At 36.4% G+C, this 13,609-nt stretch overlaps 1 protein-coding gene across 1 annotated transcript in view; it reads right to left on the bottom strand.

Moving 5' to 3' along the window:
• PREX2 (phosphatidylinositol-3,4,5-trisphosphate dependent Rac exchange factor 2) overlaps positions 1 to 13,609 on the bottom strand; it is a 185,281-nt gene that overhangs the window by 15,329 nt on the left and 156,343 nt on the right. Inside the window, exons 36-37 of the mRNA XM_013942875.2 lie at positions 12,727 to 12,793; positions 10,504 to 10,694 (exon numbers count right to left, since the gene is read on the bottom strand). Coding sequence (XP_013798329.1) covers positions 10,504 to 10,694; positions 12,727 to 12,793 — 258 coding nt within the window. The remainder of the gene's footprint in view (positions 1 to 10,503; positions 10,695 to 12,726; positions 12,794 to 13,609) is intronic.

Genomic DNA, 13,609 nt, shown 5'->3' with positions numbered 1-13,609 from the left:
AGGAAGCTTTGCCCCATTCACAACTGGAAAAAATGAAAGTACCCGAGATGTAATTTGACAAATGTAATATAAGCCAGAGAAAAAGGGTAAAAAATCTCCCTGCAGACATGATGGAAGTTATTGGGCTCAAAGTCTGGCTTCCAACCAACCAGTTACTGAAACAACTTCTCCATAAGTCCTATCTTCGTGGAACTCAAAAGAATGAAAGGACAGAAAAAGCATATTCTGCATAGTGAATCTAAACCAAATTAACAAAAGAACCTCCTAAATGAAAGTCAGGTTGAAGAATGTGATCGGAAAAGACTGCAAAACTGCTCCCTATCCAAAAACTGATAAAATGGATGGTTATCACTGACATTATGAGCCATCTACTTTTTGACAGTACAAGCCATGATTCAGAAATAAGGTTGCTAAGTGTGTAGTTAAAGATGTAACCAAAGTGGGAAAAACAGGGACAAAGTAAAATAGCATAATGAAGATTACTTTAACAGCCTTTTACAGAGATAGGCAACAACTAGAGCACAAACCTGAAACATGCAAACATACTCAAACTGAACAACTGATCTCAAGGCAAAAAAAGAAGACCAAAAAATAATTCTAAGGGTTATATTCTTATCACATCCTAGGGAATTAGTAGAGAAGATACTCAAAATGATGTCAATGACGATGTTAACTATTAACACACCTCTTTAAATGCAATATTATATATTCAAGGTTAAGTTCTACAGTATTGCTAGTTAGATACATACACTGTTTCATTTAAAAACATTCTTATTTGTTGAAGTATCTTAAAAACATTAAAATAGGATCATTGGCATGATTTCATTTAAATACATTTCATTAGAGAGACAGTTTAATAGTGCTAGATCTTGTGTTTCCCTTGAGGCATGTAAAAGGTCTGATGAACAGCAATCCTAAAAACAGAATTAAAATAGAAATGATTGCCTATAGCTTTTGTCACATAATTCTGAAATAAGGTTACTACTTTCTGACTATAACAAACAACACTGAAATGGTTTCATTTTTGTTGAATACCTAGTCAGTGAGATGGCCTACATCTATAAAACTAATCATGTAAACTTTCCATGGTGCCATGCTGAACTGACCGACTGATAGGGCTGTATTTTATGCCGGTGCTTTCTTCCAGCTTTTTAAATACAGTTTTTGAATTCCTACATATTCTTTATCACAAATCAAACTGCCCTTGAAACCAGCTGTAAAAGAAACAAATCCACACACACAAAAATTAGAGAATAACATGGAAAAGTCATAACTGGAAGTACCTCAGTAATAGGGCTGCCAAACACAGAGATTAACCAAAAGCAAATTTAAACCAATACAACTTGTAGAATTTTATGAAAAAATATAAAAGCAGGGAATTCCTCATATGAGGACCATATCCTGGTGGTCTGGGCAAAGTTTAATACCATGGATTGACAGCAAGTACATGCAAGATGCAATAATTGACCCCCTCCTCCTTTTTGAAAGCTAATAAGCAAATGCTAGTAAAGGTTACAAAGCAATCTGGAAGCAGTTCTGACCACTGAAAGTACCTGGTCATTTGGATGCAAACAGTCCAGACAAACCAAACAAGGAAAATATTAGGGGAAAAAAACTCCTTGAAATGATCTCACAAAATATTCTCTTATGGGAAGCAAAAGTCCTAAACCCATATATTGTGCAGTAGAAGCAAATCAAAATCTGTTTTCACTCCTTCTCATTTCCTCCCATCCCTTCTTTTATGTCAGAAAAACAAAAGACTCAGATTCATCATCTTAGAATTTATGTCAGTTAGAATCACAAATTCCCTGCCTTGACAGATTACAACAGCAAACAGCACAGACGTTTGGCTTTCCAACCACAACTGGGCTGAGAATATCTCCTTCTCTCTGTTTGGTTTCCAAGAAACAGAAGGGGCTGCAGCTGCTCCCAGCCCCTGCCTCCTGTACTCCGTCTCCCATCAGTCATGACAGTATCTATGTGAAGATGAGATACAAACTTTCAAGTATCTTCCAGATCAGACCATCCTGAACAGAAGAGGTTGAATTATATTTTCTAATCACAAGCAGTCCCCAGCTGAAGAATTCATTTATTTTTGGCCAGATGTGATTTTTACTAAAGGGCAGCAAATCTGCTGGATAGACATACACTGAGATATATAGTCAACTGAGTTGTAAAAGAGGAAAACAGATTGAAGATTGCTGAGAAATGGATTATTTCATGACAGCTTATTTAATGTCATTTGTCACCTGAGAGGAAAAATAATTTGAGTTCATATACAGTACCTGCTAAGCTGCCACTCAGTGAGCTGTGTATCTGTGTTAACAGAGCTAAAAGAACCTAAATCATTAAATTCATTCCCTGGTTGCGGTTAGAATTCTAACCATCTTATGTCCAAAGATGTGTTAAAACATTTCTCAGAAAAATACCCTGAATAGAAAAGACGAGGTGAAACAAATTAGTAGTTACCATATCAGTTACTGCTGTCAGAAATGTTGAAATGACCTGTGTTCTGGCTGTGTGACTAGATGAAGTTTTGAAAAAGATGCACATTTGGTTAATCTAATTAAAATCTAAAGCTTCTGCTCAACATGTAATTTAGTGTCATTGTTATTTTAAATCATTTTCTTTCCATAGATCATAAGCTAATCATACCTACATGTGATCGCTTTTTAAACCGCTGACACTTAAGTATTCACTTGTCCCTGCTATCATTTAAATTAATGCTTATGGAGCAGCTATTACTTACATCAGTGTACACAACACAAAGGTACATGACTCTAAGATAAAGATTTTTTTAGGTAATTCTTTATAATTACTAATAATGGCTGGGTAACACATATCAATTCTGAAGAGTAACCTGAAAAAGAAAATAAGCCATGATAGACCTAAAAAGGAGGGAAAATATTCTTCAGAACTAAAGGTAATAAGCATAAAAAGTGTAGACAGGCCTAACCGAAGGCTGTTTGCCACAATTCCTAAGCTGTTCTCATTGTGAGAATACAGCTCCATGCAAATAAAATTGAAATTTGCATTCATAGAGCTAAAAAGCACATTTTCCTAGAACATAACCATACCCTTCATCTTCTATGCCCATATGCTGAAAATTTGCTGAACAGAATTTTTATTTTTCTCATGGGGAGGATGAATTTGGACCAGCCTGGAGATATTAGGGATGAAATGAGCACGAAGTTCTTTACAGTTACTTAGAGTATTGTAATTTACAATTTACAATTACAGTACAACTCTGCTGGAGTTCAGGATTTATGCTCAGTCCCTTTATGAACCTTGTAATCAAGCTGAGATGTTTCCAGTGTGGAAAATCACTACCTCAAAATCAACCTTGGATTTGAACAGATCCATTGAAGTTTAGTCCATAACTTCAGTTGTTCAGTTATTTTGCTAATGTATAGCAAGCCATTATTCTGCACATGAAATATATTTGATTCCATCATGATGGTTCAGTAATCATAAACAATGCTTCAGAAAGTGACTGTCCATGGAAAATATTACTAAACCACAGAGGCATGGACAGTCCAAGGCTAAGGAAACTTCTACCTCTCATCCATTAAATATCAGCCTGTACAAGGTTCCTTCGTGACAGGCACCACTGTGATTATGCAGTTGTACAAACCACAGACCAAATACATCCCAACCCCCTTCCCACACATACATTTTTGTTGGGCATGCCTGCACCATCACATCACAGGATAATGAAAATTGATTCTACCAGGTATTCTCAACCACAAGCTACCAATTTGCTGAAGAAATTGGCAGTTATTTATCAAGCTAGGGAATCAATCTTGGAAGATAAGTATAGATAGCCATATTTCAGATCTAAATTTGGTTGATGTCTTCGTTCATAGTTTGGAAGTTACCTCCACAAATGTAGTTTCGCTCAGGTCTATTAAATTCAACATTAGTCATTTTTAATCCTGAAGAATGAAACATGCAGAAAGTCATACCGACTTTTTCTGTATTTTATTGGAATATTATCATCAACCAATCTAAATTATTTCAAAAAATAAAAAATGTGAGTGTTCTACCTTTATTACGATAGAGAGCTTTTTGAAGAGCAATGAAAAAAATTACTTCTTTTGACCATAAATCATCTGTCAGTTTTAAAAAACTGCACAGAACATCTTTTCAGAAACATTCTTCCTGTAAGATCTTGACACCTTTAATTGGTTGGAAATGTTGCAAGGAGCACTCATAACATTAAGTATTCTTTCTTTGTTGAAAGAACAGCATTTCCAAAAAACTCAAAGTATACCATGCCTTTTGTTTGCTCATTCTTAGTCATACTTGCAAACACAAACAACAATATCTTACATCAAATGAAAACTCAAAGTTGACCATTATCTCTCTTTCTATACAGAGTATCCTTCACATGAAAGGGTTCTATTCTATGTCCCATGCAAACAGGCAAGCAAATCCATCTGCTGGAAGTTTGCAGTTTATTTCCTGTCTCACAAGATTTCAGGTTATTCAGTTAACACTCTTGCACCTCAGAATTTAAAGAATTTTTTTTCCTCAATAATTTTTTTTTTAAATAATCCAGCATTTTCTGTAAGGAAGAGTCAGATTCTCCCAAAGATCTGGAGTGCAGATAAGACAATATTGCAGGAATTGAAGAGTGAGAGGATGATTCAACAGAGCAAGGTGATCAAGCTGTGTATCAACCCTACCATTAAAAGTCTACACTGGTCCATAATTTTGAAGTGGGCCAAGTAGAAAAAACACCTTGAAACCCCTATTAGTAATAAGTTAGTCCCATTAGATCTGAATCAGTGCATTTTATGTGCTTCTCTGCATGTTTAGATTGTATTCTAAACAAAAGAATGTCTCAGAATTTAGAACGTGCAAGAGAGGTCAAAGATTATAAGCTTTCACATGCATGTTAGAGATGAACAAAACCAAAATGTACCAGGTTACCTAAGAAAGGAAAATCTAAATCAAAATAAAACTATCATCACTATAGAGGCAACCTATTTGTGGCAAATGTGTTGGTTATATTGTCTTAAGAATACAAATTCTCACATATTTAACAATTGTATGACTGTTTTCAAATAGTAACCAACACAAATGAAATAATCTACTATCTTACATTATTTTATGAAAATGGAAGGGGTTTTTATGCCTCAGCAGGTAAGGTATTATGAAAATACACTAATCGGAGACGGACGTAACAAGACTTAATTAAAAAAAAAAAGGGGGAATCTTGACTAAATGGGACAGTAGCAGAACCAAAAAGCAAAGGTTAGATCAGAAGGCCAGAGAGGATCCAGGATTAATTCTTCAGCACATGCTGACCTGTAAGTGGTCCCATTAATCCCACAAAGACTAATTACTGAGTATCCAGCATGAACCACAGTTGCAAAACTTCAGGTAGATTTTCTTGTAGCAGTTTCACTGAGCTCAAAATGAAATTTCTACAGAAAAATTTCTAAAACAGTTCAAAAGAAAGAAGAGTTCTTACATTAGAATGTCTAAAATATAAGGTCATTGGAGTTCCAATTTTTCATAAATACCTTGTTTAATTTGAGTCACATAAAGGGAGCTGGGCATGACTGACAGCTTATAGCATTACTCTGCATTGCTATTTGGAAAATGGCAACAGGTTTAATCGGGTTTCAGGAGCTGTGCCAGCTGCAGGAGACAGCATAATCAACCCTTTGCAAAATCTGCCTCATCATTCAGCTGCGTGTCTGCCAGCCAGAACCCCACTGCTTGAAGGATGGTAACAGGCAGGAGAGACTTTCAGGAGGTGAAATTAAAATTCAGAAAAGAAAATAAGACAGTGATTTTTCTGGGGTTCATTAAGATTACAAAGGACCTCTCTTTTCTCAGTCCTCCAGGAAATGCAAAATTTTAAATAAATTTGGGATTTGTTTTATTTGGATGCTTTGTATGATTCCTTTGAGCCTGTAAGGCTTATGGTCCCTGAACAGACTTCTGCAGCTGCTGCACCTAATTTCATTTTGGCATGGAAATAGGCTAAGGCCTGTTTGTGCAATGCAGTCTCTCTCTTTTCTCTCAAGCAGAAGCTAGCATCATGATTCAATAAAATTTAAAAGTGCCTTTCATCACCTAGATTTGTACAGACTGATTACACCTTCAAACAGAATAAAATTAGGCAAGGAAACAGGCAGCAGAAAAAACAGTATTGTTTATAGGTGACAGTTGATTGGCAGGTAGAAATATAATTACAGATGATAAAAAAGGCAACACAGAAATGCAAACTATTGATTTCAGACTAATTCTGAGTTCTATTCCTGATGTTGATCAACAAACCATGTTCACTTATGGTAATCCAAGGGGAGTTTGTAATATTCACATGTCACTTAGGACAGTGAAGGTTAAAGGAACTTATTTTTCTCCATGCTTGTTCTTCTGGTGATTCAAATATATTTGAAAAGAACTACTGTCTGAAATAGACACAGGATTTCAGGCTCTAATGCAAATTGGTAAACATACTGTCCTCATAAAAATCAAAGCAAAATAATCACCAGCAATTCAAAATCCACAGTATTATCTTGTATATAAGGACAAAAATATGAACTCTGTCAAGCTGTTTTAGCCTAGTGCAGTGTAAAAAGCAATTTAATATGGATCACAGAGAAGTCAGAAATCAAAACATTGCTGATCCTGAGATCAGCAACCCCTGTCAAAGCAGACAAAGCTGCTGTTTCATAATTCTCTGCCTCTTTTGCATTGGGACTGCCACCCAGAATCTCTCTCCCAAGCTATCTGTGATTTGCTTCCAGTTAGAAAGAGAGGAAGGGTGGCAGAAACTCCCATTCTCAATCCATGATACCCAAGTTGGGAAAACACAAAAAGGGCTGTACATTCAGTTCAATGACAGACAGATAAGTTAATCAAGTGAGGGAAGTTTTAGAGTTAATATACTTTAAATGAAATAAAAAATATATATTTAAATTCTGACAGATTAATGGTTTGCTCAGTTCCCACTCCCCAAAAACAAAGATACTGATCAGCAAAGCACCCTGAACTCTTCCACAGACTCTCAGAAATTCTCTTCCATTAGAGATCAGTTGTAGAAATTAGGCTAATATTAGTTAAAGTATGCACAAACCTTGCTCTAAGTCCATTATTTTTAATTTTTAAGCTGGCAGGAAGATTCATAAATGAAGAACATACTTTCAAAGTTAACCTGCAAGCACATTTCACATCTCTTTCCCCCATGTGCTTTTCTGGTAGCACCAGGAGAGAATAAAAGTTTTCAACTCATTCAATTTCTGTAGCCTGGTGTTAAAAACAGTCAGCCACAAGTCCTTGGTCTGGGCTTACAAAACCTGGATTTCCACAACTGATCTCAGTCAAGTACGTGACAGCTCTAGGAGCGTTTAGTTTCCAAGAACACAGAAGGCACAGAGGAAGCATTGTTGAATACAACCACAGCTAAATATCCCCCCTCACTGCAAATCAGTAGCTTGAACTCTGAAGAACTAACTTATCAGCTTTAAGACCATTCTTCTGCATCATTCTCTGCTCTGATTAAATAATAGTCCATCAGACAAGCAGAAGAATTAGGTCTTCAGGATTGCAGGCAACAGGGAAAATCATTTTTGTCTACAGGATTTTTTCATATCCAACATCTTTCTCTTCCTTCTTCTTTCCATCTTCCTCACAGGATCATGATGCTGCAAGACAGTTTCTCACTATGGAGTAGCAAGGGGAATAGGTTCACAAAAAACACAGCAGAATTTAGTCTAGGAGCTCAGTCAGTAACAAAATCTGCCCAGTGAGCCTATTATTTGGAGACAAAATAAGCTTTCTATCTTGGCAAAGGCAATTTCAGAATGCCAAAAAGCAGAGCCTGTTTAGTGTTGGAGTGTAGAGATGTGGCCTGGGAGAGGCCAGAAAGAGAAAACAACATGTGAAGCAAGATTATATGACATAGAAGTCCAAGAAAAGATTTTTTCATCCATCAAGTTTGTATGTACTACAGTAACTTCAGGGAACTGTTCACTGTTTCTTGAAAATCACTTCAAATAATAGCACAAGAATCCCTGTTGACCTCTAAATACTGCGAGTTTTTTTCTTAACTTTCAGAAATTCAGGGCAAAAACTTCTTGGGTACACATAAAATTTCATGTAATGCATTTCTCTTTCCTGGAGGAACTATGTTAAAATGTCTCTGATAGTGCTAAGAGTTGATGTTTCTTTGAACAGACGATAGCCACAAAGGCAGTATTAATGGACGAGTGAAATAATGGTATCTTATGCAAAAGCTCAAATGGACTCCATTCAAAGACTGCAGGACTACAATCATGCTTTTACAGAAAAATGCTTTGCGCATTCACTTTATATAAGTAGGCAGTCTTGAATCCTTTAACATCCAGATAGAAACCCATATGTGACCCATCCATTTCCCATCACTCATAAAATAATCTTGAAATCCAATGTGTGCTGGCTTTCTAACATTTTGTGGTGTTTAAATATGCTTATTTAGACATTTAATAGTTTATACCTTTGAATTAGCCCTATAAATGAGCAAAAAAATCTCAAGAATAATTTATTCTATTCTAAGAACAGCTCATGTTTTTATGAAGCATGCTGCCTCTTCTTCGGTCACCAGATGATTCTGAATAATTTGTGACCTCTGCATTGTGGGTGATAGTTTATTGGGAATATTAAAGTTGCTCTGACTCTTTTCTTAAAAAATAAGGATTTCTGGCACAAATATATTGGTAAATTCAGAATTTACTCTTTGAAATCATTAGGAAACACAAAAGGAGTCCTTTTCAGCTTTCTAAAGAATCAAGCCCAAAGTCTTTTCTCATCACATAAGAAATACAAACTTCACTAACTTCAACACAGTAAAGTCTTCAGAAGGGTACTCATGAATAAGGAATTCCTTCTTAAAGCACAGGTCTTTGAGGAAATGGTAATTAATATTCCTGACAGTAGGTCACTGAGTAGTGAGTATTAATGATCTTTTCAATTCTTAAGAATTCCTTGTTTTGTTGGAATCACATAATGCTGATTTTTTTCCCCCTAAATCTTGTTCACTCCTTTTCAAAACAACTTTTGTAAACAGAAATCAGAGCTTGGGAAACCAAAGCTACTGTTTCTCATGTGAGCAGCAGAGGAAAAAATACTGCCTATAATTGTTTTTGTTGACCAGGAGTTTAGCAAGAGTTCCAACTTGGGAGGAAGGTTATCTATATCATAAAAACTTCTTATGAAACTGTTCTAAACCTAAATAAAGAGCCAGAGAAAAGCTGTATAGTTCATGACTTTCTGAAAATGACAACTTCATGCTGATCCATGCTATATAGTATTTCCATCTTCATCTAACACAGTGACTAGTGTTAAAAATACACTCTCTTTGTATTATTGCCTAAAACAGAATACCATATACAGCATGTTATATACACTTGTATCAATGATGGAGAGTAATACAAGTAGTCTGCTGCTATCTTCACTAACAGAAATGACAAGCACCATTATTATATAATGTAATTGTGTTGACTATATACAGAGCTCTCCCCATTTTTCATGCCCTATAATCTGCACTGAATCTACGGTGCAAAGCTCTTTTAAAGAAAGGATATTACTTAAACTTAAGAGAAGGCAAGGTTCATTTTAGCATAACATACCAGTAACCAAGTCTGCTAAAATACAAATTTGCATAAGGTCAGAAACTAAGGAGCAAAGTTTTAACACACTGCTACCTGTAATCTACAGTTTGGAATTCTTACAGAAATAGCAGTGTTTTAGCATCAGATTCTTGGTTATGGTTTTTTTTTCCAATGGTACTCTTTGCCTGTTTGGTAAAATGTACACAAAATTGTATCCTGCCCAACTGGAACATAAATATATTGCTATTTTTGATGAAAGTCATTAAATACTAGAGAGCTCTCTAACTATGCTAATGTCACTCATATATATGTTTGTGTATGTGTGTGTCTCTCTCTCTCTATTAAAACCACTTAGTGTTTACAACAATAAAGCTCAGTTGATTATAGCTCAGTTCATTTTCTGCTATTATATTAATCACATCAAGACTGTTCTACAGACAGAACTTCCAGTTATTGTATACTACCCCTGCAAAAATGCAAAGCTCTTCTGTTTTGCTTTTTCCTTGAAATAAGCTCTATTAAGATTCCCCCTAGCATATAGCAAATACAAATTTCAACATTTTTTATCTATATCACGAGCTTAATATAGCATGTGCTATTCACCTAGGAAACCTTCCTTTTTCCGCTTTAGCAATTAAAATTTCTGCCTTCTACCGACTTGAATGAGAAACTACCCATTACAACCATACAAAACAAAACCATGCTGCTCATTTTTGTCTATCAAAGCACATACGATTCTAGAATTTCACCACAAATCTTTTAAGCGTATTAGACATTTACTCACATACACAGAAATACAGTGTGTGCTTTTCTGTAAGTAAAAAACTGTCTCCAAACTGGATTGCAATGACTGAATGACTGACTGAAACAAAAGGAAGGAAATAAACTGTCATACCGGTGAACTCCGCTGTTGCACATAACGATGTGACACGCTCCAAGCCTGTTACAGAGTTCTGAGGACACTGACAGCAACCCAACTCCAGAAGCACTGCAAGCAGTGTATGCACAGGCAGCAGTGCGTTTGGATCGGATAAAGGACCCTATGAGTCGGTAAAGTTCATCCAAGCAATTGAGAGGTCTCATAAACTGCAAGAGAGAAAAGAGAGAGAGATTTAAATATTTCCTACCAAGAGCATGTGAAATGCTCTTTTAGGGTAGCGACAAGTAAATGCTAGGAGTGTCGTGATCTGTGGTCATTACAGATGCACATTAGAACAGTGAGACCGGCTGAGAAAGCCCAAGCCAGATTCCATAATGTAAAGACAAAGCATACAGTCTTCTGTGACGTGACCTAAGAAAACTTCTCCTAACTTTTAAATTGTTACCATCATTGACTGTTTCATTCTCTACAGAGGCGCTTTTCACTTCAGTAAACAGAACAGGCCCATCAGTAAGTTTCCATTAAGGCTATTTCCAAAGAAAGGAAGCCACAAAGAGACAACCCGCAACTGTATGTATATGCAGGAGGGATGCCAGGACTGGTTAAATGGCTCCCTGAGAAAATCAATTTATAAATAGGACAATAGTGTCTCTCTTTATGCAGATGGCCAGTTTCTAATCCTGACTAACTACATGAAAAAAGAAAAACAAGCAGGAGTGACAAAAACATACTACAAAACAAGAACAGTTATTTCTGTAGGAGAACTTAAAACAACCTTCGCATAACTGTACAGAGAATGAAATGACCCACCTAGTTTCAGTAAGAAAGCAGCTTCAGGTGGAAGGCTGCTCTCAGAAGAGCAACCTTCAAGAACAATTTAGCAATGAAAAGCAGCATCTCATAGTGGTTTGTGCAAAAGAAAGGTTCACAACAAAGTTTAGCAGACCTCGTAATTCCAAAATCCCTTTCTCTTTATTCTAGAGACACTTAAAGATTGCAACAACCCCCCCATTACTCAAAGAATGAATCGTTTGAAAGACAGAGAAGCATTCCCTAAAGACAGTTTTAACTAATTAGAGAAATAGCAGCCTCACTTGCTCTTATGTTTGCCTTCATCAGAAAGTGTGCAGGTCAAGTAAATCAATTATAACAATCATTTAAACTTGGGCACAAATAGATTTAAGTTGGTTTAGCTCCTATTGATTTAGCTTGCATACATTTAAATTGATTTAAACTGGTGCCATTTACTCCTGCAGAGGTCTGGGGAAAAGAGCAAAAGTCCAAGGCACAAACTGTGATCATGCACTCACTCTTAGCTTACTCCAGTTACAAAGAAAATGCATTAGATTAAACTGGCATTGGTCATTAGCATTCCCTGGTCAGATCCATTTTATCAGATGCTTTTATCTTGTCCCTGACCTTTTCACTAAAATACATAGGGATCAGGTTTGGGGAAAATGAGCACTCCACATATAGCTAAATTTCTCCTGCTACACTTGCGAACGCTGAGAAAATTAAGTTGCTGACTCACTACGGCTGGACCATGCAGTCCAGCACCGATCCAAGAAACAGGAACTATCAGTCTGTTAACGCTTATGTTGGATTACACCAATGTAAAATTTTAGTCTGCCACAGAGCTCAGCTGCTGATCACTGTATTTGTCAAGCCACAGTAGTTCAATCACTTTTGCTCATGAGTCAGTATAGGCAAGGCCCTAGGAACATCTTTTCTTCTCATTGGGCCGCAACATGGACATGAACTCTCCAACAGGAGGATGTAGAGCTAAATGAAGATTCATAGTCTTTGTGATCTCTCAGTCACAGAGGTTTAAAGACAGAGGAAGCCTAAATGAGAAGGTTCAGAAGGCAATCCTCTGAACAGGATGCTAGAGTATTTCTTTTTGAATAGTGTTTCCAGTTTTCAGAACAAAAAATTTCTGCCTGCACCTGCATGCTGCTGGTGCAATTGCATTGCTCTGACAGCACAGTGAAAAGGGAAAGCTTCTCAGATACAGTGATGCCCTCTAGCCTCACATGCTGATACAGAAGCACATGGCACCACATACCCCTAAAACAGAGATGAGACAAAATGCCATAAGAGAGCTCCCCCTTTCCCTTTTCCCCCACAGCTTTGAATAATTCCAATTTTCAGTGGAATAAAGAAAGTCACAAGAAAGGATTACAATAACACAGTGTGCAAAATGCAAAGCTTAATTAATCACTTAACATTTTTATTTACCTTATCTATATAAGCTGCTTTAGATGTTGAATTTGGAGGCAGGTTTGACTTGTCCAAGTAGAATGCCCTGACAGAAAAAACAAAATAAGGCAAAAAAAATTAATTTTTTAAACTCTTGTGCAAAATTTATATAGGTGATTATTCTTAGACATCATCCTAAAATTGGACTCTTTTTTTTTTTTTTTAATTTCATGACAAGAGACTATCAAAGAATAATACAAGGATGAATAGGCACTAACACTCTTTCTTTTAAAGAAATGTGGAACATTTTTTCTCATTCTGAAGACAAATTGTCCCTTTGCCATTTCACAGTAGAGTGCAATATTTTACTCTCTAGTTAGTAGAAAAAATGGATCAGAAAGTGACTCACCAAAACTATCCATGAAAGGGCTGTGGCAGCTGTCTTGATTTTAACAGTGACTTTGGGAAAGTTGGCAGGTAAACAGTGTCTGAACCTCATGCGCTACAAGCTTTTTATATTAGCATAACTGTAATAATATCAGAACAGCATCCCAAATATGGAAGACAGTACCACCATATAGGAAAAAGCCCACAGTATAAAAAGAAACAAAAGAGCAAAAACCCTACAGGTGGCAGATATACATCATACCCTACAGGTGGCAGATATACATCATACAGTCAAAATGGCATTGGTAATGTGTGCACTCATGTATGCATGCATAAATAAAAGCAAACTGTCTTTCTGTACAATTACCACCCACTTTTTTGAAAATGATTTAGTGCATCAAAGGAGAAGCTGAAGAAAAATGTGGTTTATCTACAGAATGCAAATGTGAGAGAGAAAGCACAGGTATTGTATCAGGCTTACCTATCTATTGTGTGCTAAAACTCATCAGCCCATATTCACACACCTCCTTCTCTA

Source organism: Apteryx mantelli, chromosome 2 (assembly GCF_036417845.1).
Source record: "Apteryx mantelli isolate bAptMan1 chromosome 2, bAptMan1.hap1, whole genome shotgun sequence".
Taxonomy (NCBI): domain Eukaryota; kingdom Metazoa; phylum Chordata; class Aves; order Apterygiformes; family Apterygidae; genus Apteryx; species Apteryx mantelli.
This window is presented reverse-complemented; position numbering and strand designations above follow the sequence as displayed.